The sequence below is a fragment of the Eleutherodactylus coqui genome, chromosome 3 (genome assembly GCF_035609145.1).
Source record: "Eleutherodactylus coqui strain aEleCoq1 chromosome 3, aEleCoq1.hap1, whole genome shotgun sequence".
Lineage (NCBI taxonomy): Eukaryota > Metazoa > Chordata > Amphibia > Anura > Eleutherodactylidae > Eleutherodactylus > Eleutherodactylus coqui.
Window position 1 is genome coordinate 15,188,765 of NC_089839.1, and position 25,687 is coordinate 15,214,451.

At 42.9% G+C, this 25,687-nt stretch overlaps 1 protein-coding gene across 1 annotated transcript in view; it reads left to right on the forward strand.

Annotated features, from left to right (window-relative positions):
• Positions 1-25,687, forward strand: part of CNIH3 (cornichon family AMPA receptor auxiliary protein 3) — a 98,681-nt gene that overhangs the window by 60,696 nt on the left and 12,298 nt on the right. Inside the window, exons 2-3 of the mRNA XM_066594466.1 lie at positions 1,531-1,599; positions 9,515-9,562. Coding sequence (XP_066450563.1) covers positions 1,531-1,599; positions 9,515-9,562 — 117 coding nt within the window. The remainder of the gene's footprint in view (positions 1-1,530; positions 1,600-9,514; positions 9,563-25,687) is intronic.

Consider the following 25,687-nt stretch of genomic DNA (forward strand, 5'->3'; position numbering starts at 1 on the left):
GGGGTCTCCAGGGGTCCTAGAGACGCTGCTGTAGTGTATGTAATATTATGTATGTAACATGACTGGCGCACTGGGATAACTCCATTTACAGCATTGTAGTGCATTGTAATTTAAGGTTTTTTCCAGGCAAAATACTATTGATAACCTGTCCTTTTAATAGTTGATCGTCTGGGGTCCGCCACTTGGGACCCCGACCAATCAGCTGATCAGGCCACAAATACACAGGAACTTGAAGCGGAAGTTGCTGCTTTTCTTAAAAGATCGCTGCATATTGTGCACATACTCTATATCTTTATATACCTTATAGATGACATGGTGGCACTTTAGAGCCTACATCCCTCATTATCCTGTTATATTGTGACAGGTCACCCAGCATTGGTGGGTTTTTTAGCCGTCTTTCACACGAACATTGCGTTTTCACGCTGGCCACAAAATGCGTGACCGGGAAAAGCCTCGGTCTAGCCGCGGCCAAAATTCGTGTTTTCTCGTCCATTCACAAGAGCGGCTGCGGTATATATATGCGGAAAACCTTTGATCGGCATAAATCCTTGGCATGGCTTCTGAGGGTTAACAAGAGCCAGCTGTAATGTTTTCGCAGTGTTGGACGCTGCTAAACTCCCTCTCTCTCCCTTTTTTTGCAGTAGGAGTCTATGGGAGCTGCCAGTGTATTTGGGCCAAAAGATAGGGCAACACAAATCTTTTCCATCCGCGTATAAAATCGGTCGCCGATGTCCTATAGTTCCCGGCGCAATGTTATCACACGGCTAAAAAACAGTCATGTAAAAACGCTTGTGTGCATAAGGCCTTAAGGAATATGTATGTTCAACAGTAGGCTTGCATTTACTATTCTATTCCACACTGTTCTACAATACTCCCTCTTAAATCAATTGGAGCGCTACCTCCTATTACACTTCCACATCCAAACCCGGTGTCAGAGCCGGAAGTGTATTATGAAGCTCCATCTTCCATTGATTTAAGTGGGAGTGAAGCCCTCTATGATACTTCTACCTCCGACCCCAATGACAACATCGAGCGTCACTACACTGACAATGGGCCGGGATGATCAGTCGATCACTTGGGATCCCAAAAAGAGTCAATCAACTATTGAGTATAGGTCAACAATAGTATTTGCCTGAAAATCCCCTTCAAAGTTATTGTACATATTGTATGATGTATTATTGTATTGCTGTGCTTGTATATGTTATGGTATGACTATTGTATATAAGGTTATTATTGTACGTCCTGTTACTGTATATTGCAGTATTGTAGAGAGTCTCATTGACTCTAGGTACGTGCGGATGCTGTAGGGGAGATCTGATCCTTCTGTCTTCTCAGGTCAGACATTTGTCAGAAATGTTCCGTTTATAACAGATAACGTGGCGTTACGGAACGGACGCCATTAAATAATTTATCTCCGTGTACAGTAATACTCCAGGAGTTGCTTTGATGGTTGGAAATAAGCGGGATAATGTGGCTGATGAAATGCATGCAGATCCGCGGCACTAAGGACACTCTCATCATCTCTTGCAGATAATTGCCTTTGATGAATTAAGAACAGACTTCAAAAGCCCAATTGATCAGTGTAATCCCGCGCACGCGGTAAGTCGTCTACAAAGACTCCTGATTGCTCTATGAGAATAAATGTTTTGTATTACGATCACAGGGTCAATGGGGTGGCATTGTAAAGGTCACGGTAGGTCATCTTCTACCACCCAGGTTTCAATTGCGTGGGGTATTGTTTCTCCTTGTGGAGAGTGAACGGAGGTGTAAGGAGAATTATAGCCAAGCAGTGCTCCATGGGAAATTTAGTATGCAAATGGGAGCTGTTATAGTGTCTCTGCATCGCCCTCTATTGGAAGACAGCTTCCAGTCTTGCGACATGGCTTAAGTGACACAATCAAGGATTCCTGGCACTGCTACTGGGGTCTCAAATGTCCTAATCCAGTGGTTCATCAACTGCTAAAAAACTGCAACTCCCAGCATGCTCTGGGAGTTTAAGGCTGCTAAGGCATGCTGGGAGTTGTAGCTTTGTCATAGGTTAGAGATCCTTGTCCTAAATAATCTTGGATTCAGGAATCGCACATGCTTGACCAACTTTTCGGAATTAGGCAAACCAGAGATTGTGTAAAGCCGGCCAATACATAATGAAAGCTTTATTGCCTACCTTAAAGGGGTTATGCTAAGTTATAATGTTATCTCCTATCCACAGGACACAGAACTTTATGATTGGTGGGGGTCCGACGGTTGAGACCTCCAGCAATCCAGAGAACCAACCTCGCCTTCTCACTGCGACCCCCCCCCCCTCCTCCCCCACTAATCCTTAATGCATTCATTTCAATGGTGTCACTGATTGCTGGGCACTTGTACTCAGCAAATTTCCACTGCTGTTATTGGTATGTATTAGCGGTGGTGTGTATGCGACTTTCACTCTATTCATATGCGGACCTTCTGGATCCTCGTTTACAATGTTGGTGGATAGGAGGTATTGCTATAACCAAAAAAACTATTTAATCACTGACCATAAGTTAAATTTAAAAAAGAGAACATGATCACCTGTCTTCGGCCCACTTGGACCCAGCTGAGTGGCCCCGTAACTGGCTTGGATGTCTTCTAAAGGCCAGGTGACTGCTGTGGCCAAATCAGAGGCCACGGCGGCACCATCAGGAACAGGATGTGAGTCCTGATGCCAGGAGCTTGGATAGTAATGATGTGGCCTCTGATTTGACCATAGCAGGAGTCGTTTAGTTGGATCCCGAGGGGATCGAAGACACGTGAGTATGCCCTTAATTCCCAGTCATTGTTACAAGGCTTGTATAAAGAGACTAACATTGACTTGCAGTAATGCTGCCATCCAATTGGTGGTGCTGCAAAGGTAATCTTCCATCTCCCCTATTTGCATATTACCCAGAGGAGCATGAATGGCCTTATAAGTCTCATCATTCACTCACCTTCTAGGTGCTCTCCCTAAGGAAAAAAGATGGTGGTCCTGACCCTTGTATTTCTTGGGCTCCAATGCAAAATGTGTAAGGCCCCCCAGCTATAATACGTCATTCATAATACTAGTCTCCTCATATGAGAAAGAAGGACCTTATGGGCCCCATAAGGCTCCAGGGTCCAAATGCAACCTCATTTTTTGCACCCATTACAGTTACACACGTGGAAGTACCGCTACCAAAAAAGCAGCATTTCCTCTGGTGGCCCCATTGATCATTGAAGCGCAGTGACTGCCAGACCAGCTTCCATCTCAAAAGAGGTTGAGATAGTTTTTGGAAGCCCTCTCCAGGGCCTTATGGGAACACCCCCTAAAGACGGATTAGAAACGCCCATTTTATGCCAATATGTATGAGCCCTGCTCCTTTATGGTACAGTTCACGGGACAGTCCCATGAACACCGGACTGTTAGAAGGTATCTCCAAACTACGAGGATTGCTACAGTAGTTGTCAGCATCGAATCAGCCTCAGTTTACCGAATGATTCCAGTGTCACAGCAAAGCTTCTGTTCCGTGAAGTCTGTAATCGGCGGTATACATAGATCCACGCTGTCACATTTCTAGTCTTATCTCCCGCGTTCATGAGATGTATTGTGACTCATCGTCGCAATAAGAATATACAGAAGTAACTGAATTACATTGTAGCGCCAGTAAGTCCAATGGATGTAGACTCCGAAGCCACAGTCAACATGTTTGCTGCTCCTAACCATGACATCTCCAAGGTTATATAGACGACGTTCACAGCAAACGTTTCTGGAACCTTCAGGAAACATAAAGCCAATGTAGCAGAAATAACAATGGTAATTTCATTAGGGGTTGGAGCTCCGTTCTACAGATACACAACTCCGAATTCCCGCTTCCCTTCACAGTTTTAGACTTTTGCCTTTGGTGAAGGGTCTTGCAGACATCTGAGTATTGATAAGGGTTTATCTCCTTAGTGAGTGGCTTAATTTTTGCCTTAAGGTCCAAGTCATTTTCATTGTCGCATTGCAAGAGCCATAACTCGTTGATATAGCCGTACGGGGGGGGGCTTGTTTTTTGTTGGGCGAATTGAACTTTTTAACGAGGGTTCATGAATAGTGATAAGCGAGTATACTCGCTAAGGGCAATTGCTCGAGCAAGCATTGCCCTTAGCGAGTACCTGCCTGCTCGAGACAAAAGGTTCGGGTGCCGGCAGCGGGCAGGGAGCTGCGGGGGAGAGCGGGGAGGAACGGAGGGGGGATCTCTTTCTCCCTCTCTCCCCCCCGCTCCCCCCTGCTGACTGCCACTACTCGCCAGCACCCGAACCTTTTGACACTATTTTAGTCCCTAAAGGGGATGTGAAGATGTGATGGCTAGGGTGGTGCATTCTACTATGCCTATGACAGCAGGCTATTAGACTCTGTTGGAGGGTAGGCTGAGTTACGTGGCAGATATGGAGGTGTTTGTCCAGTTTCTGGCTGGCATGGGAACCCATTGGTACCTTGGGATCACATTGCGGGGTGCCGGTGGATGACAAGAGGAGCCCCCTTCCCCTGTCATTTGCTTTCATGCTGCAGTTGCTATTGCTTGTGGCATGTAAGGGATCTGAGTTTTTTCCTTTCCTGATGGTTAGAGCAGGAACCTGGCTGTCAGTAGTCAGACAAGCCACGGTCTTAAAAAGAAGTATGTGCAGGTTTAAAGCCCATCAGTGAGGTCAGTAAAAAGCTGTATTACGGTTAATGGGGTTAATGACCATTGGTGGACGTACTGTATGTACTATAGCAAGGTATGGCATTCAGACTCCTCCCCCTTATTAGGACTTATTCGCTCACTATATAACGGTACATTTTATCTATTTTTTCATTGGTGGTTTAGTTGCCTGCAGTTTATTATATTCTATTACCGCTGTAATCTGTCTCCATGGCATGATTGTGCAGGTCTGCCATAGTCAGCGGGACAGTCCGGAGTTTTGGGGACTGTCCTACTGTTCCAGGTGATAGGAGAATTGTCCAGCAGGGGTGGATATACTACCTCTACAGCAATAGAGGGAGTAAAATAAAAAAACAGCCTATATGTTCTGGTCTGCTCCAGTCCTCCGCAGGTAGCATAATCATATGCAGTCTAACACATAATCGCTGTAGCCAATCATTGACTTCAGCTTTTCCAACTCGGAGGACAGGGATTGGCTGCAGTGGTCACTTGATGTCATTGCACTACCTGGAATTTAGCGGAGGACTGGAGCGCAGACTGGAGTGTCAAGGGAAGCGGAAAGAGTGAGTATAGGCTGTTTTTTCCTTTACTGCATAAAAGGGGCATTATTAGTGAATAGGGACATCCGGGGTCACTATTACTGTGAGAGGGTCACCGAGGGGTGCTGTTACTTCTAGGGGCTCGCTAACTAGCACTGTGATGCAATGCAATAGTTGTCCTTGTTCAAAAGTTGGGAAGAATGCTTGTAGTGAGATTGTACTTATATTTAGCAGCCGGACTGAAACAAGCAGAGCTGCAGTGTAAAGCATGGTGGTGGGAGTCAGTGCAGCCTCTTAAGCTTGTGATGCAACTCAAGATGAATGCCAGATGACCTATAGTTAAGGAGTGTAGGCATAAAAAAGAAAATAAAAATCCAGGTAAGTATTAACCAAAGAAAACTCATTTACAAATACCCTATTATGTAATTTTGAGTTAGTATATTTGCAACCCCTATCCATTAGCCAGATAAAGTGGCTACTAAGATTGTCTTTTGTTCTGGAGGACCTGACATGTCCTTATATCACACAGACAGCCCACTGATATAAATGAGAACATGTAATACCCCATTTCTCCTGTGGGCGCACTGCAGGGAAATGGAACACTTGTTTCCAGGTTCCTTCACAGATTTCATCTCACTGTTGGAGGTTCCATCAGTGGGTCAGCCTGTAATCAGTTTACTATCAGGAGATGCTTCTAACAAAAAGGATTGTCCAAAGTGGGGAACCCCTTAAATCCCAAGTAATTGTAAGTACTGAAAGGGGATAGTTGTTAAAACACCAGATTATAAATAATTCTGCTGTGACGATCCAGTGATTGCCGCCATTTGTATTCCCCGCATACAAGAGGATTTCATTATCCTCCGTGCCAGATTTAGAGGTGTGATACAGAAACTTCTCAATTGCTACAATAAATCTCCCGGTTCGTCAGATTACAGGATGATGATAATGTATCACAGAGAATGCGGGGCTCAAAAATTACCAAACACAGTCGTACATCAGAGGAACATGATACCGTTGTTTACTACTCTGCCCGCAGAGATTTCCGCTAATTTATGTTTATAAACCCATAGATTGTGACGGCTCTGCTATTCAGAACTGGAACTGCAGTTATAATCTATATCATTGGTCTACAGTGTTTAGCTCCCCAGCTCCACCCGCAGGCTGACAAGGCACACTGGGAGTTGGGTGTAAATAAAGTCCTATAGGACCCAGCGCAAATTTAAACCTGTCTCCTCCCTCAGCTTTTTGCTCAGTTGTGCAGACCCCAGTGGAATTGCTAGTGTCGATGAAGATATATATCCTCCCCTGTATAGTGGTAGGTACCAGGTCTACACAGGCATTCTGCAGACCGTATATGTGAGGGTTATATCCAGTGTATCACATGTGACATCTCCGATTAGAATCATTCACTTTTCCTTCTGGCTCAGACCACCATGATGACTTCTTCCAACTGTCAGTTGTGTCTGCAGAGAATGCTGTCCAGACATCTTTGACTTTTTCCGCGTCCTGCTACTAAGGATGGCTCCAGATATATTTCAGACTCCATGTAGAAGTGGAAGTGAGTCTTGCCACAGCAAACGAGCGAATTCGAGAGTGACCGCGGAGAGAGAGACAGTGTGTCACATCTACGCACCTGCTGCTGGGGCTGCGGTCAGGCATCACTGACATTCATGCTCAGTATACCTCTCCTCTGCCCGCTCCCAAGCTTCTACCCATAGGCCTTGTGCATGCTCCTGCCCAGCTTCTTAGCGAACCAGTCTGCGCTTCCATTACTCACCCTTCTCCAATCCAGTTTCTGCACTTGCTATATTAGACATCCAGTCCCTAGGGTGGGTGCCTAAGCAATTTGGTCTCAACCTGCTATGTTCGTGTGTTCCTGGTTTTGACTCTTGACTGTGTACTAACTAGCCTGACTTTAGACTCTGCTTTGTCTGATGCCTGCCCTGACTAATAGCCTGGACCTTGTTTATGCACTTGTGTTGCCAGCCCTGACTCTAGCTTGTCTATTTTCTATGTGTCAGCTCAGATCTACAGGTATAGTGCCTTGGCCCAGTGCAGCATTAGCAACCACATGCCTGGAACTATATGTGCATGTAATGACCTGGTCCTCCGCAGCAAAGCCTGTACCCCATTTGGAGGGGTTAAGATTGAAAACCAGAGTTCCTAAGTTGCTGCCACCTGAGTTGGCCACAGTGTGTGGCAAGGCGGATCTACTTGTGAGCACAAGCAGCTTCAAGAAAGCGCCAATGTGAGAGACAATCACCAGTGCCATCTGGCCTGTGAATCCAAAACTAACTACTGGACTATGTCCTTCTATTAATCAAGTTTTACAAGCATGTGGCCAACTCCTGCTTATTTACCGCCGCACTGGTTGCAACCAAAAAAGCCATGTAATCGGGTGTTATGTCTTACCAACACTGGATTGGAGCCACTACACCCACTGTACAAGGGGAAAGGGCAGCACTCATCACCCAACTGGCATTCAAGAAACACCGTGGCTGGCACCGGGTCCACACGAATCTTACCAAAGAATAGGGAACGCCAGGAGAAACAACCACCAAATTAACACCTCTCCCTATCTACTATAAAGAAATTATGACAAAGGACCTACCTGAGCGGGGACATTGCCCCAATAGGGAGCGGCCCAACGGTCTTCGGATCTGGGCCCTTGCTGCCCCTAGGAACCCACACACACAGGCTAGGACGCATACACATGCTACCACCAACAGGGACAACTGGACATGATAAGAAGACACACAGAGCCATAATCGCACCATACAGCAGCCAATATGTAAACACTAGTAGCAGATGTTAATGCTATAAATGCCAGGTATTTGTTGACATTTTGGCCAAAATATGGAAGCTAGCGGGCCACATCATGGCTCCCGGCAATACTGCTAGTCCCTACACTAACCAGGAGTCCAGCGACATAACCAAACAAAGCCACAAGACACAAACCTTTCTTGCAGCCACCACACATAGAACCTGCTCACACCACAGAGAGAGAGAGAATGAGAACAGAGAAAGCTGACCACACCCACACCTGGGAAGACAGCTGACCACACCCACACCTGGGAAGACAGCTGACCACACCCACACCTGGGAAGACAGCTGACCACATTTACACCTGGGAAGACAGCTGACCACACTTACACCTGGGAAGACAGCTGACCACACCCACACCTGGGAAGACAGCTGACCACACTTACACCTGGGAAGACAGCTGACCACACCCACACCTGGGAAAACAGCTGACCACACCCACACCTGGGAAGACAGCTGACCACACCCACACCTGGGAAGACAGCTGACCACACCCACACCTGGGAAGACAGCTTTATGTGTACTGACCTAGAGTGATTGGTAGACTGAAGACACACACACGCCCAGCCCGCATAACCCCCCACACCTGAGCAGGAGAACTCCAAAGCACCTGCAGAACCACAGGTCTCAGGAGACAGACGTGACATCGGGAGTTCTTCCAGTGCCTCTCTCAGACCTCTGATACCTTGGGTCAGCACTCTGGTCAATACACCTTTCTTTTTCCATGTCGATCCATCCAAGAACCTGGCTGACCCATGACAATAGTGCCTGCATACAATGCCTCCCTTTGTGTTCCTATACAATAATAATGCCCCCTTTTGTGCCTCCACCTAGTAGTAATGGTCCGCTTTGAACTCCAATACAGTAGTCCTAATTAAAATGTCCTTATTCAGAGATGTCTAGAGAGACATCTACTGGACATAACTGAACCAAACGTGGTAGTAATACTATCCAGGATGTGCGGAAACGATCTATGTGAAAAGACAAATCTCAACAACCAACAGAAAATGTTGCTACAGCTGTTGAAAGGTTTATGGAAAATCGGCAAGTGGTGCGCATGCTGCTTCAAGACAGTCAGACATGCCCCAGTCAACAGAACTGAAAATCCTGTTTCTGGCAGTGAGATTTGTAGCTATTTTTTTTTTTCACATATCGCTTCCGCATATCCTGGATAGTATTATCACCAAGTTTGGTTCATTTACTCTCAGTAGATGTCTCTCTAGACATCTTTCAATGGGGATACTTTAATTATGATTACCCTGTGTGTAGAAACGGACCCCCATTCCCATGACGAGCGGCTGGGTCCTCTTCCTGCTGTCGGGCGGATGCAGAGACAAGTCCTCCAGGATGAGTGAAACTTCTTATGATCTCCACTCTCACCAACAGCATGAGGACACAACTCCTTTAAGGAGTTATTGGCTAAGACATGTCTTCTATTGTGTAATAAACACCTTTCACTCCTGATTTTATACTCTCACTTCTCTATTACAGAGGGAACGGCTGAGAAACATTGAGCGGATCTGCTTCCTCCTCAGGAAGGTGAGTTTGGCGTTATTACATACCTCCAAATGTTTCCATCCTTATTGGTGGGACACTTTATTATCCCCCATTTCCCAAAAATCTGTGCTGATTTTTTCTGAGCCCTGTAGGGAAATGAGGGTTGGCTATGTCAAGGGGGCAGACACCAGTGCTCCAATTCAGAGGGGAGTGTACCTACCAACTCTGACACTATGCAATCAGCATGGACAGTGTCAGATTGGCTACTGCAGCAGAAACTTATTGGCAAAGCAGCCTGAGTGCAGGACAGCAGTGGAAGAAAGTCCAGTATCCGGAGGAAGGAGCCGCTGCAGAGGAAGAAGGGGAGAGATGCTGAGCGCCAAGGCAAAAAAATGCTCATTGTAAGGAGTTTGTCATACTTACTGCTTCTTGCTGTGTTGGAAGCTTGGCTCCTGCAAATTTCTGAGCCTTGCTCCAGCTCCTGGGAGGGGTGGGTGGTCGTGCAGCTGAGCGTTTCTCTCCTCTATTTCAGCTCCTTCCCAGCATACCTCTGGACAGTGCCAGCCGTAGTTTAGATGGCCCCCCTGTGCAGAGTTTGTATTTGCGTGTCCTCCGAATCATAAGAAAATATGATATATATTGCTTGTGCAGAGAGAAGCAGGATAGCAGTGTACCCACAGCAGAACAGATCAATAAATAAATACAGCACTACAACCAAGCTCATAACATAAATACAGTACCAGAACCAAGCCTAGTATATACATACAGCCCCAGAACAAAGCTCATAACATATTTACAGCACCAGAACCAAAGTCATAATAAATACAGCACCAGAACAGAGCTCATAACATAAATATAGCACTGGAACCAAGCTCATGACATAAATACAGCACCAGAACAAAGTTCATAACTAGAGATGAGCGAGTATACTCGCTAAGGCACTACTCGCTCGAGTAATGTGCCTTAGCCGAGTATCACCCCGTTCGTCCCTAAAGATTCGGGGGCCGCCGCGGCTGACAGGTGAGTTGCGGCGGGGAGCAGGGGAGAGCGGGGGGAAAAGAGGGAGAGAGAGATCTCCCCTCCGTTCCTCCCCGCCCCCTGCTGGCCCCCGAATCTTTAGGGACGAGCGGGGAGATACTCGGCTAAGGCACATTACTCGAGCGAGTAGCGCCTTAGCGAGTATACTCGCTCATCTCTATTCATAACATAAATACAGTACCAGAACCAAGTTCATTATAAATACAGCACCAGAACAGAGCTCATAACATAAATATAGCACTGGAACCAAGCTCATGACATAAATACAGCACCAGAACAAAGTTCATAACATAAATATAGCATCAGAACCAAACTCATGACATCAATATAGCACCAAAACCAAGCTCATAACAGAAATATAGCACTAGAACAAAGCTCATAACATAAATACAGAACCATAACCGAGCCCAGTATATAAATACAGCACCAGAACCAAGCTCATAACATAAATACAATAGCTGAACTAAGTGGTTATGTTGCAGGGGCACCAATAGATTGACAGCAGCACCTTGGAACATCAGAGAGGAGGAGACAAAGTCTGGAGGAGAATGATTTATGGGGCTTCATAAGAGGCTGTAAAATAGAGTAAAAAGCTGATGTGGCCAGGCGGACCTTAGGGGTGTGTTGGCCCCAGTCTGTATACGTCTTGCTGGTGGATGACTAATTGGTCAGTATCAGAGCTGCAAGGTCTGCCCCCCCCGTAGTATCAGAGTGCCGGTATCCGCCCCCTTGACACATTTAGCCCTCATTTGCATATAAGGCTCAGAAATAATCAGCACCCAGGGGGTTAAAAACTGGGGATGCCATCATCACAGCAGCACTGAAGTACCTGTAATGAAAACCTTTTTGAGGATGTCACACGCCCTCCTTTGGTTTTAGTCAGCGCCTCTTTAAATCTCCATAACTAAGAAAAACCTTTTTAAATAAATTAAATTTGCAAAGTGTAAAGTGTGCCTTGTAATTAGTGCTGGAAGAAGACGAGGACCGGAGAGAAGTAATCATGTAATTCACATCACTCATCACAATAAGACGCCATAGGAAACCTGCAAGCGTCCAGCTGAGGCCTCCGCTCCCGGGACAACGGCTGGAAGTGATCCCAGAATCAGCTGCATCCGTCTCGTTACAGTAATAAGAGGACCAAATGGAAATGCTGACGCGTGTGTGCGATTATACATCATCGTTAATATTCATAGGACCGGAGTTATACCTGAGCTCCTCAGTTTGCTCTCTTTCACTTATTTGTTGCACCTCAAGAACATCTCATCCGCCCTTTTCTCACTGTGGACACGTTAAAAACGCTCACTGTCGCCCTCATCCACTCTCGCCTCGATTATTGCAACTCGTTGCTGATCGGCCTCCCCTGCGCCAGACTCTACCCCCTCCAATCCATCCTGAATGCGGCAGCCAGGCTCATCTTCCTGTCCAGCCGCTACTCGGACGCCTCTGCCCTGTGCCAGTCTCTGCACTGGCTGCCCGTCAAAGATAGAATTCAATTCAAACTCACTACCTTCATCCATAAAGCCCTCCACAGCACTACACCGCCCTACATTGCTGCCCTCATCTCAATCCACCAGCCAGCCCGCGCCCTCCACTAACGAAATCAGATTAAGTGCCCCTTTAATTCAAACCGCCTCCAAGACTTCTCCAGAGCAGCAACAGCCCTCTGGAACGCGCTACGCAAACTATCTGGGCAATCCCCGACACACAAAACTTCAGGCGTGCTCTAAAAACACACGTCTTCAGGGAGGCATACCACATCCCCTAAACCAAACCTCTCTGCACTCTGCCTGATAACATGCTCCCTGACCTACTGACTGCAATCCCTGCTAGCCGTCATCAACTGCCCCTGTAGTCATACCGATTCAGCCACTACACAGCCTGACCATTGTCTGTGTGTAAAGCATCCCTCACTTTCCACCTCACCATACCGTGCACATCTCCAGCCCCTTTACCTTCTGTATCCCTCATTATCTGTAGTATGTAAGCTCGTTGGAGCAGGACCCTCACCCCTATTGTTTCCATTAATTGATTACTTCATGTAACCATTGTTTTGTGTTATTTCCCCTGTAATGTAAGCGCTGCGGAATATGTTGGTGCTATATAAATAAAGATTATTATTACTTGCAGTCAAATTTGATCTGCTGATACATTTCATATCGCGGTATTTGGGTTGGACTCACTTACCGTACTGTCGCTTCTCTTCCCAGTGATACAATCTAATACACAGAGCCGCAGAAAATGTCATCCGTACTCACTAGCAGCAATCCACTTCTGTGGCATATAAGAGTCACTGTGTGGCACTGGTATATTCACTGTGACCCTTATTGGGCATGTAGCACTGCCTTAGTTCTCACACAAGTGTATGTGGCCCGTGTATTTTGCACACGCACAGTACACAGTACACAGCAAATACACATGGAACACACATTTGCTGTATTTGGTAAATCCCCATTAACGTGTAAAACACACAAAAATAGAACATGCTGCATTTTTTTCATACGAGTTATACGTGTGTGAAAAAACGCAGCTGTAGCACCGCGCCATGTTAGTGAGCCCTTATACCTACCAGTACTGTGCAGGGCCCTGCGTAGCACTTATGGGGCACTGTATGACACCTACAGATCACTGCATGGATATTTATGGTAGTCAGTGGGTACTATGTAGCACAATGGGGCATGCATGGCATTAACAGGAAACTGGCACTCTGTGCACTAATTATCAGCATGCCTTATCTGGAGGTTGTATGTCCTACTTCTAGTCCTGGATAGTCTGGATTATCTGGATGCTGTATGGCACAACTATCTATCTAGGCACTGTATCTACTTATTTGGATGCTATATGATGCTGTTTATTTGGACTTGGCACTGGAAGAAGCTTTATCTTGGCACTGTATGGCACTATTTATATGGACAGTGTATGACACTATCTATATGGACACTGTATGACACTATATGGTCACTGTATGACACTATTTATATGGACAGTGTATGACACTATTTATGTGGACACTGTATGACACTAGTTATGTGGACACTGTATGACACTAGTTATGTGGACACTGTATGACACTCTTTATGTGGACAGTGTATGACACTATTTATATGGGCACTGTATGACACTATTTATATGGGGACTGTATGACACTATCTATATGGACACTGTATGACACTATCTATATGGACAGTGTATGACACTATTTATGTGGACACTGTATGACACTAGTTATGTGGACACTGTATGACACTCTTTATGTGGACACTGTATGACACTAGTTATGTGGACACTGTATGACACTAGTTATGTGGACACTGTATGACACTATTTATATGGACACTGTATGACACTATTTATATGGGCACTGTATGACACTATTTATATGGGCACTGTATGACACTATTTATGTGGACAGTCTATGACACTATTTATATGGACACTGTATGATACTATTTATATGGACACTGTATGATACTATTTATATGGGCACTGTATGACACTATTTATGTGGACACTGTATGACACTATTTATATGGGCACTGTATGACACTATTTATGTGGACACTGTATGACACTATTTATGTGGACACTGTATGACACTCTTTATATGGACAGTGTATGACACTATATGGACACTGTATGACACTATTTATATGGACACTATATGACACTATTTATGTGGACACTGTATGACACTATTTATATGGACACTGTATGACACTCTTTATATGGACAGTGTATGACACTATTTATGTGGGCACTGTATGACACTATTTATGTGGACACTGTATGACACTAGTTATGTGGACACTGTATGACACTATTTATATGGACACTGTATGGCACTATTTATATGGACACTGTATGACACTATGTGGACACTGTATGACACTATTTATATGGACACTGTATGACACTATTTATATGGACACTGTATGGCACTATTTATATGGGCACTGTATGACAGTATTTATGTGGATACTGTATGACACTATTTATATGGGCACTGTATGACACTCTTTATATGGACACTGTATGACACTATTTATATGGGCACTGTATGGCACTATTTATATGGGCACTGTATGACACTATTTATATGGGCACTGTATGACACTATTTATATGGACACTGTATGACACTAGTTATGTGGACACTGTATGACACTATTTATGTGGACACTGTATGACACTATGTGGACACTGTATGACACTAGTTATATGGACACTGTATGACACTATTTATGTGGACACTGTATGACACTCTTTATATGGACACTGTATGGCACTATTTATATGGACACTGTATGACACTATTTATATGGGCACTGTATGACACTATTTATGTGGACACTGTATGACACTCTTTATATGGACACTGTATGACACTATTTATATGGACAGTGTATGACACTATTTATGTGGACACTGTATGACACTATCTATATGGACACTGTATGACACTCTTTATATGGACACTGTATGATACTATTTATATGGACACTGTATGACACTATTTATATGGGCACTGTATGACACTATTTATGTGGACACTGTATGACACTAGTTATGTGGACACTGTATGACACTCTTTATATGGACACTGTATGACAGTATTTATGTGGACACTGTATGACACCATTTATATGGACACTGTATGATACTATTTATATGGGCACTGTATGACACTATTTATATGGGCACTGTATGACTCTATTTATGTGGACACTGTATGACACTGGTTATGTGGACACTGTATGACACTCTTTATATGAACACTGTATGGCACTATTTATATGGACACTGTATGACACTATTTATATGGACACTGTATGACACTATTTATGTGGACACTATATGACACTATTTATATGGACACTGTATGACACTCTTTATATGGACACTGTATGACACTATTTATATGGACACTGTATGACACTATTTATGTGGACACTGTATGACACCATTTATATGGACACTGTATGACACCATTTATATGGACACTGTATGACACTCTTTATATGGACACTATATGACACTATTTATATGGACACTGTATGACACTATTTATGTGGACACTGTATGACACCATTTATATGGACATTGTATGACACTATTTATGTGGACACTGTATGACACCATTTATATGGACACTGTATGACACTATTTATGTGGACACTGTATGATACTATTTATATGGGCACTGTATGACACTATTTATATGGACACTGTATGACACTATTTATGTGGACACTGTATGACACTATTTATATGGACACTGTATGACACTATTTATGTGGACACTGTATGACACTATTTATATGGGCACTGTATGACACTATTTATGTGGACACTGTATGACACTATTTATGTGGACACTGTATGATACTATTTATATGGGCACTGTATGACACTATTTATATGGACACTGTATGACACTATTTATGTGGACACTGTATGACACTATTTATATGGACACTGTATGACACTATTTATGTGGGCACTGTATGTCACTATTTATATGGACAGTGTATGATACTATTTATGTGGACACTGTATGACACTATTTATATGGGCACTGTATGACAGTATTTATGTGGACAGTGTACGACACTAGTTATGTGGACACTGTATGACACTATTTATGTGGACACTGTATGACACTATTTATATGGACAGTGTATGATACTATTTATGTGGACACTGTATGACACTAGTTATGTGGACACTGTATGACACTATTTATATGGACACTGTATGGCACTATTTATATGGGCACTATATGACACTATTTATGTGGACACTGTATGACACTCTTTATATGGACACTGTATGGCACTATTTATATGGACACTGTATGACACTATTTATGTGGACACTGTATGACACTATTTATATGGACACTGTATGACACTATTTATGTGGGCACTGTATGACACTATCTATATGGACACTGTATGACACTCTTTATATGGACACTGTATGACACTAGTTATGTGGACACTGTATGACACTCTTTATATGGACACTGTATGACAGTATTTATGTGGACACTGTATGACACCATTTATATGGACACTGTATGATACTATTTATATGGGCACTGTATGACACTATTTATATGGGCACTGTATGACTCTATTTATGTGGACACTGTATGACACTGGTTATGTGGACACTGTATGACACTCTTTATATGAACACTGTATGGCACTATTTATATGGACACTGTATGACACTATTTATGTGGACACTGTATGACACTCTTTATATGGACACTGTATGACAGTATTTATGTGGACACTGTATGACACCATTTATATGGACACTGTATGATACTATTTATATGGGCACTGTATGACACTATTTATATGGGCACTGTATGACTCTATTTATGTGGACACTGTATGACACTGGTTATGTGGACACTGTATGACACTCTTTATATGAACACTGTATGGCACTATTTATATGGACACTGTATGACACTATTTATATGGACACTGTATGACACTATTTATGTGGACACTATATGACACTATTTATATGGACACTGTATGACACTCTTTATATGGACACTGTATGACACTATTTATATGGACACTGTATGACACTATTTATGTGGACACTGTATGACACCATTTATATGGACACTGTATGACACCATTTATATGGACACTATATGACACTATTTATATGGACACTGTATGACACTATTTATGTGGACACTGTATGACACCATTTATATGGACATTGTATGACACTATTTATGTGGACACTGTATGACACCATTTATATGGACACTGTATGACACTATTTATGTGGACACTGTATGATACTATTTATATGGGCACTGTATGACACTATTTATATGGACACTGTATGACACTATTTATGTGGACACTGTATGACACTATTTATATGGACACTGTATGACACTATTTATGTGGACACTGTATGACACTATTTATATGGGCACTGTATGACACTATTTATGTGGACACTGTATGACACTATTTATGTGGACACTGTATGATACTATTTATATGGGCACTGTATGACACTATTTATATGGACACTGTATGACACTATTTATGTGGACACTGTATGACACTATTTATATGGACACTGTATGACACTATTTATGTGGGCACTGTATGTCACTATTTATATGGACAGTGTATGATACTATTTATGTGGACACTGTATGACACTATTTATATGGGCACTGTATGACAGTATTTATGTGGACAGTGTACGACACTAGTTATGTGGACACTGTATGACACTATTTATGTGGACACTGTATGACACTATTTATATGGACAGTGTATGATACTATTTATGTGGACACTGTATGACACTAGTTATGTGGACACTGTATGACACTATTTATATGGACACTGTATGGCACTATTTATATGGGCACTATATGACACTATTTATGTGGACACTGTATGACACTCTTTATATGGACACTGTATGGCACTATTTATATGGACACTGTATGACACTATTTATGTGGACACTGTATGACACTATTTATATGGACACTGTATGACACTATTTATGTGGGCACTGTATGACACTATCTATATGGACACTGTATGACACTCTTTATATGGACACTGTATGACACTATTTATATGGACAGTGTATGATACTATTTATGTGGACACTGTATGACACTAGTTATGTGGACACTGTATGACACTATTTATATGGACACTGTATGGCACTATTTATATGGACACTATATGACACTATTTATGTGGACACTGTATGACACTATTTATATGGACACTGTATGACACTATTTATATGGGCACTGTATGACAGTATTTATGTGGACACTGTATGACACTATCTATATGGACACTGTATGACACTCTTTATATGGACACTGTATGATACTATTTATATGGACACTGTATGACACTATTTATATGGGCACTGTATAACAGTATTTATGTGGACAGTGTATGATACTATTTATATGGGCACTGTATGACACTATTTATATGGGCACTGTATGACACTATTTATGTGGACAGTGTATGACAGTATTTATGTGGACACTGTATGACACTATTTATATGGGCACTGTATGACACTATTTATGTGGACACTGTATGACACTATTTATATGGACACTGTATGACACTATTTATGTGGACACTGTATGACACCATTTATATGGACACTGTATGACACTATGTGGGCACTGTATGACACTATTTATATGGACACTGTATGACACTATTTATGTGGACACTGTATGACACTATTTATATGCACACTGTATGACACTATTTATGTGGACAGTGTATGACACTATTTATATGGACACTGTATGACACTATTTATGTGGACACTGTATGACACCATTTATATGGACACTGTATGACACTATTTATGTGGACACTGTATGACACTATTTATGTGGACAGTGTATGACACTATTTATATGGACACTGTATGACACTATTTATGTGGACACTGTATGACACTATTTATGTGGACAGTGTATGACACTATTTATATGGACACTGTATGACACTATTTATGTGGACACTGTATGACACCATTTATATGGACACTGTATGACACTATTTATGTGGACACTGTATGACACCATTTATATGCACACTGTATGACACTATTTATGTGGACAGTGTATGACACTATTTATATGGACACTGTATGACACTATTTATGTGGACACTGTATGACACCATTTATATGGACACTGTATGACACTATTTATATAGACACTGTATGACACTATTTATGTGGACACTGTATGATACTATTTATATGGGCACTGTATGACACTATTTATGTGGACACTGTATGACACTATTTATATGGACACTGTATGACACTATTTATGTGGACACTGTATGACACTATTTATATGGACAGTGTATGACACTATTTATGTGGACACTGTATGACACTATTTATGTGGACACTGTATGACACTATTTATATGGACACTGTATGACACTATTTATGTGGACACTGTATGACACTATTTATGTGGACACTGTATGACACTATTTATATGGACACTGTATGACACTATTTATGTGGACACTGTATGACACCATTTATATGGACACTGTATGACACTATTTCTGTGGACACTGTATGACACTATTTATGTGGACACTGTATGACACCATTTATATGGACACTGTATGACACTATTTATGTGGACACTGTAGGACACTATTTATATGGACACTGTATGACACTATTTATGTGGACAGTGTATGACACTATTTATGCGGGCACTGTATGACACTATTTATATGGACACTGTATGACACTATTTATGTGGACACTGTATGACACTATTTATATGGACACTGTATGACACTATTTATGTGGACACTGTATGACACCATTTATATGGACACTGTATGACACTATGTGGACACTGTATGACACTATTTATATGGACACTGTATGACACTATTTATGTGGACACTGTATGACACTATTTATGTGGACACTGTATGACACCATTTATATGGACACTGTATGACACTATGTGGACACTGTATGACACTATTTATATGGACACTGTATGACACTATTTATGTGGACACTGTATGACACCATTTATATGGACACTGTATGACACTATGTGGACACTGTATGACACTATTTATATGGACACTGTATGACACTATTTATGTGGACACTGTATGACACTATTTATGTGGACACTGTATGACACTATTTATATGGACACTGTATGACACTATTCATCATGGCACCATATGGTACCATTTATCTGGGCACAGTATATCACTGTTCATTTAGATGCTGTATGTCACTTTCTCTGGGCTGTGTTTGACACTATATTGGCTGTATATGACACTGTTTATATGGACACTGTATGACACTATCTATATGGGCACTATATGACAGTATTTATGTGGACAGTGTATGACACTATCTATATGGGCACTGTATGACACTATTCATCATGGTACCCACCATATGGTACCATTTATCTGGGCACAGTATGTCACTGTTCATTTAGATGCTGTATGTCACTTTCTCTGGGCTGTGTTTGACATTATATTGGCTCTATATGACACTCTTTATATGGACACTGTATGACACTATTCATCTTGGCACCGTATGACACTATTTATCAGACACTATCTGAATGTGACAGGACACTAATGGGCTTTGTTTGACACTATGTATCTTGCCGCTGCCTGTAACGGTTTATCTGGACACTACTACTTATTTCAGTGCTATATGACAGTATATGCTATATACAGTGCTGTAGGGCCTTTTTAAAGCCCATTTTACACAGTCAGGCACTGAAGCGTCCAACAGCCGTCCCAGCGAGAATCGTTCTTGTACTTTTCACAGGAAGATCATCGCTCAGTGAATGGAGGTGGACACAACTAGCGCAGTGGAGCGTACTTACACATGAGCAAGGGTTGTCCGCCGGTCATCCCCTTCCCCTTGATTGTCTTAACCTTCTGTGGCAGCTTTCTGCGTATCATGCAGAAGGATAGGGCATGTCCTATCTTTTCCCGATTTGCGTGTGAGAAACACCCATAGAAAAGCGAACCCATTGATTTCAATATGTTCGCTTTGTCACATTTTGTGAGCATGATTTTTTGGCGCAAATAAAATGCGCAAACACGTTCATCTGTTTAAGCCTGAACAAGGCTTTTTTTGCACGCATATTGGCGTATTTTTTTGTACTTTTTCCGTTCATTTGCGCACCGCAAACAAAGCCGCATTGCTTCAAATGACTAATTTGTCTAATGAATACCAGACGTTTTTTTTTTCCAGCAGAATTATGTTGCGCATTATGAATCTCCTTGCCTTTTGCTCGCACATTTGCACATCCGCATTGACTTCTGCACAGAAAAGTAGTAGTTTTTTAGTGCAACTGAAATGCGCGTGCAAAATACGGAACTATGAACGCACCCATCAAAATAAATGGGTTCTATTCTCTGCGTATTGCGTGCATACATTACAGTATGGCGCTACCTGAGCGCTATATAGCGCCATTTATCTGTGCTTTGTAGGTAAGTGTTTCTCTAGAATGTTCCATCATCTTTTTGGTTCTCTTCATTGGCACGTTCATAGTTTCTGCGATTGCGTTTCACTTTCTTCTTCCTCTTTCTTCCCATCCGTTACATCTGCCTGATCAGAACAAGGATCCGCTCATTTGCTTTCCTCGCCCTTCGTGTTGTTTGCTGTGTTGCGCCAATCATCTCTGCCGTCCATAAAACACACAGAATTTGTAAATGCTATAAGATTTCCCATGAAGTCCCTTGGAACCGCCAATTATCTCACATTAGCGCCCATCAGCGCCGCGGCATAATGCTAATATTCTATTTAAAGTGCAGCAGTAATTAATTCTGCCTCCTCGGAGACGCATGTTTTATTCATGGGCAGATTTTTGTGAAGCTCCTGTCATGTAAAGCCGCCATCGCTGGCTGCCCGCAAGATGTGTCACAACTTTTGACAAAGCCCTAAATATTTAATGCGCTCCGTGGGCCGAGCGGGTTTCTGTCAGGTAGGTAATCCTTTCTTGATGGTAGGTGGCAGGATGCGCGGTGCGTGGATGTGATTTACTGCCTGCAGTCGAGGCGATGTTAACCCTTTGTGACGGCATTTAGAGCTGTAGGCAATATATAGGCCGAACAGTAGACAACAGCTATGCCCTTAACCACTAAGTGGGGTCTCACGCGGATAAATGCTGATTGCGGAATCCACGATCGCCGTCCGCTCTGAGGATCCGCGGCAAAATTCAGGCATTTAAAGGAATTAACTTTAGATTGTCCTTCACACTCGCGGACGAAAAATCACAGCATGCTCTATTTTGTCGCGAACTCTCCGTCGACGACCTCCAGTGAAGTCAATGGAGGCTGTCCGACCCGCAACACATACGTAATTGACATTGCGTATGCACTGTGGGTGCCAGCGTCATCGCTTAGCAACGGCGCTGGTAATACAAATAATGAGAAAAAAACTGTACTGCACATGACCGACGGCGAGCCGCCGCGTTTATCCGCGATACAGAAAAATCGGGTATGCAGGGTGACCGGTCGGGCTCACAGCTTGGCCTCCCTCATGCGGAATCCGACTAACTCATGTGCGTTCAGCCTTAAGGACCAGGGTGTTTCCGTCACAAAGGACCAGACACTTTTTAGCAACTTCACCCATGTGGTGGTTTTATGGCCTAAATTTTTTTCCTGGCCTGCGTTTACTCCGCGTATCTGAGGAAACCGATAACTGCCTCTGAGTTTAGTTTTTGGTTTCTAAGGTGCACCCAGATACGATTCTAATTTGGACCTCAAGACCTGAAAGGGTTTGTGACCGGGCAGCGGTCCTTAACAGTTTTTTGTTTTTTTTTGCTGCGTTTTTTTCCATCACATGCAGGGATACATTATAATACCTTTTTTCACAAAAATATTTTTCAGTTTTTTTACATTTTATTAACGCTGCCTTCAAGCGGGTAACAAAATCACGCGAGAATAGTGCATTGCGAGACGCAAAAATATGAACCCCATTCATACACATGAGCGATGTTTTCCTGCATGGCACCGTGATCCGATGAGGGAAGAAATTCGCGGCATGTTCTGTCTTGTTCGTGGTCTAGCACTGCAGCGCCCGTTGTTTCAATGGGGCCGGCGGCAGCACCGTGCTAGATACACGCAATGCAATCCTCCGCTGACAAATGCTTCAAGGCTATTTTGACATGAAGGCGCTTTGCATCCACAGAGAATTCACATGGTGGGGAGCGCGATATGGGAGTGGGATTCACAGCCCCATATCACGCTCACCAGTGTGAAGTTAGCCTAAGGCTAATGTATGCAAAAAGTTAAAAAAAAGTTTTAAATTGATAGTTTTATTTGCGGTCCTGTTCCTTTGCTTCAAATAACACTTGTGATAAAAGATGATTGACTTGCGTGCAAATAACTTGAATATAATTAACTTGTTAGAAGCAGTGAGTTTACATTCCTCGCCTGTTTCCTCTCACTCGCACAGTTTGGGTTTCCAAAGGTATTACATCCACAGTCTCAGTTATCTGTTGATCTCACTCTCTTGGTCGAACCTCTCTCAACTGGACGGATCTCTTTCACACTTGACTTGAACATCAGGCAGTTACTCGCTATTTCTTGCTTGGCTTGCTGTTGTCGCTGACTAGGTACATTCGTTCTTGTGCTCTCACACCCACACGTACTCGGCATGTCCTGGGTTCCAAAACCCTGAAAAGGCAAACTTCCTTATATGAAGACACTTCGACATTGCTGCGCTCCGGCAGGAGCAGCAGTCCATCTCTCCTCCATTTTCATCCCCTCTCAAGCTCTACTCCCTTCAACTACCAACTCTCTTCTAGACATCTCACCCACAACACACCACGTGTACATCAACCAATCCACGACTAGAGAAAACAATACATTTTCCAGACACTACCAAACATTAGCAGACATTAACCCCTTCTTGCCTGCAGGTGCTAATAAACATAACATTGACTCATTCAACACTTATGACAATGACGTGAGACATACATATAACATGCATATAGTGCTGGAGGGGACCCCAAACTCTGGGCCACTACACAGGAATAGGTTTGTCATTTGGTTTCGGATGTTTTGATATATAATTTGTATAATCATGGATCATGAATATGGTGACGGTTTATGTTGGCATTGTTTTCTATTTTTCATATATACTTGTATTTTATAGTTATTTTTGTAACTTTTTTTAACATCTCTGTCCCCCGTGACTCTGTATAAGGGTTTTTGGTGGTCATTCACATTTTTTTGTTTTTGTTTCATATTTTCCCACTGTAACTGGGGCATCTACGGTGTAAGAGCCTCAGTTAGTGGAAAACATCCTTCTTGTGTTACATTGGTCACTGCCAGAGCTGTTCTGGGGTCTGATAAGACCAGTAAGTGCTCAGTGAATACTATTCAGTTTATACAGGAGAAGTGTTCTTTGACAGCCGAGAACCCGACCTGCTCATGGTACATTGCAGGAGCGGGTGCTTTGATCCTGCGCCGTATTTTTACTATCAGTCGGGATTAAAGCCCAGGACCATTTATCATACATTTATGGTGCTTGGTCCTTTATGGGTTAAAGGGGCAATCTGGGGAGGAAAACGTTGGATTAAAATCTGCTCAGCTCTGAATAAACCATGAAAAGTCATACTTGCCTCACCGATCTCCTAGAACTTCCTGTTCAACAGTCATATAAATATGTTCTAAATGCAGAGTGCATGCAAGGAGTGGGCGGAGCAGGAAGTATACAGGGTAAGACTTCAGCCAATAGCTGCAGAGCAGGAAGTGATGTCAGTGATGAGGTGGGGTTTAGCAGCATTTTTTGTTCAGTTCAGGAACATTGCAGACAATTTTTAATTTGGGGGCAGTAAGGATCTATAGTTTAGACAGCAACTTGGAAACCTATACAACGGAAGTCAGAATGAAAAATTGCATGGCCCTGGTATATTACATGACCAGGACATGGCTAGAGGAAGGGGGCAGGGAGGGGGGCAGCATGTCTTATTTTGATCTGCGTCATGTGCCATAGTCATTGCAAGGAAGAGATTCCCCAAGAAACAACTTATTGACTTCTATGGCATAGTGTTGTGGTCATGCTCTGTAATATGTACAGTACAAGGAATAGGAGGACCTTGCATAACAATTTCTTGACTTTCATGGGAGAGTGTTTTCGTCGTGCTGCATGATATCTGTAGTGGGCATTGCAAGGAAGAGGAGGACCCCAGAAAACAACATATTGACTTCTATGAGAGAGTGCTGTGGGCATGCTCTGTGACATGTGCAGGGAGGTAGAGGAGGTGAGCTGAGTTGCTCTCATCACCTGTTCTTAATGGTAGATCTTGTGTTATCTGCCTCCTTTCATTGTCCTGCCTGTGATGATGAGATGACCGCTGCCCCCAGTGTACATAAAACCAGCTGAAAAGTGACCAGACCAGTGCTACCGCGAAGGTCATCTTCCCTTCTTCTTTGGTTGTGCTCATCCTTACTACCATAGTCCCATACTGTGTACATTTCTATCCACATGACTGTAGTATGTAGCCATATTACCAGTGTATTAGTCCTCATTCCAAGCTCCCCACCGG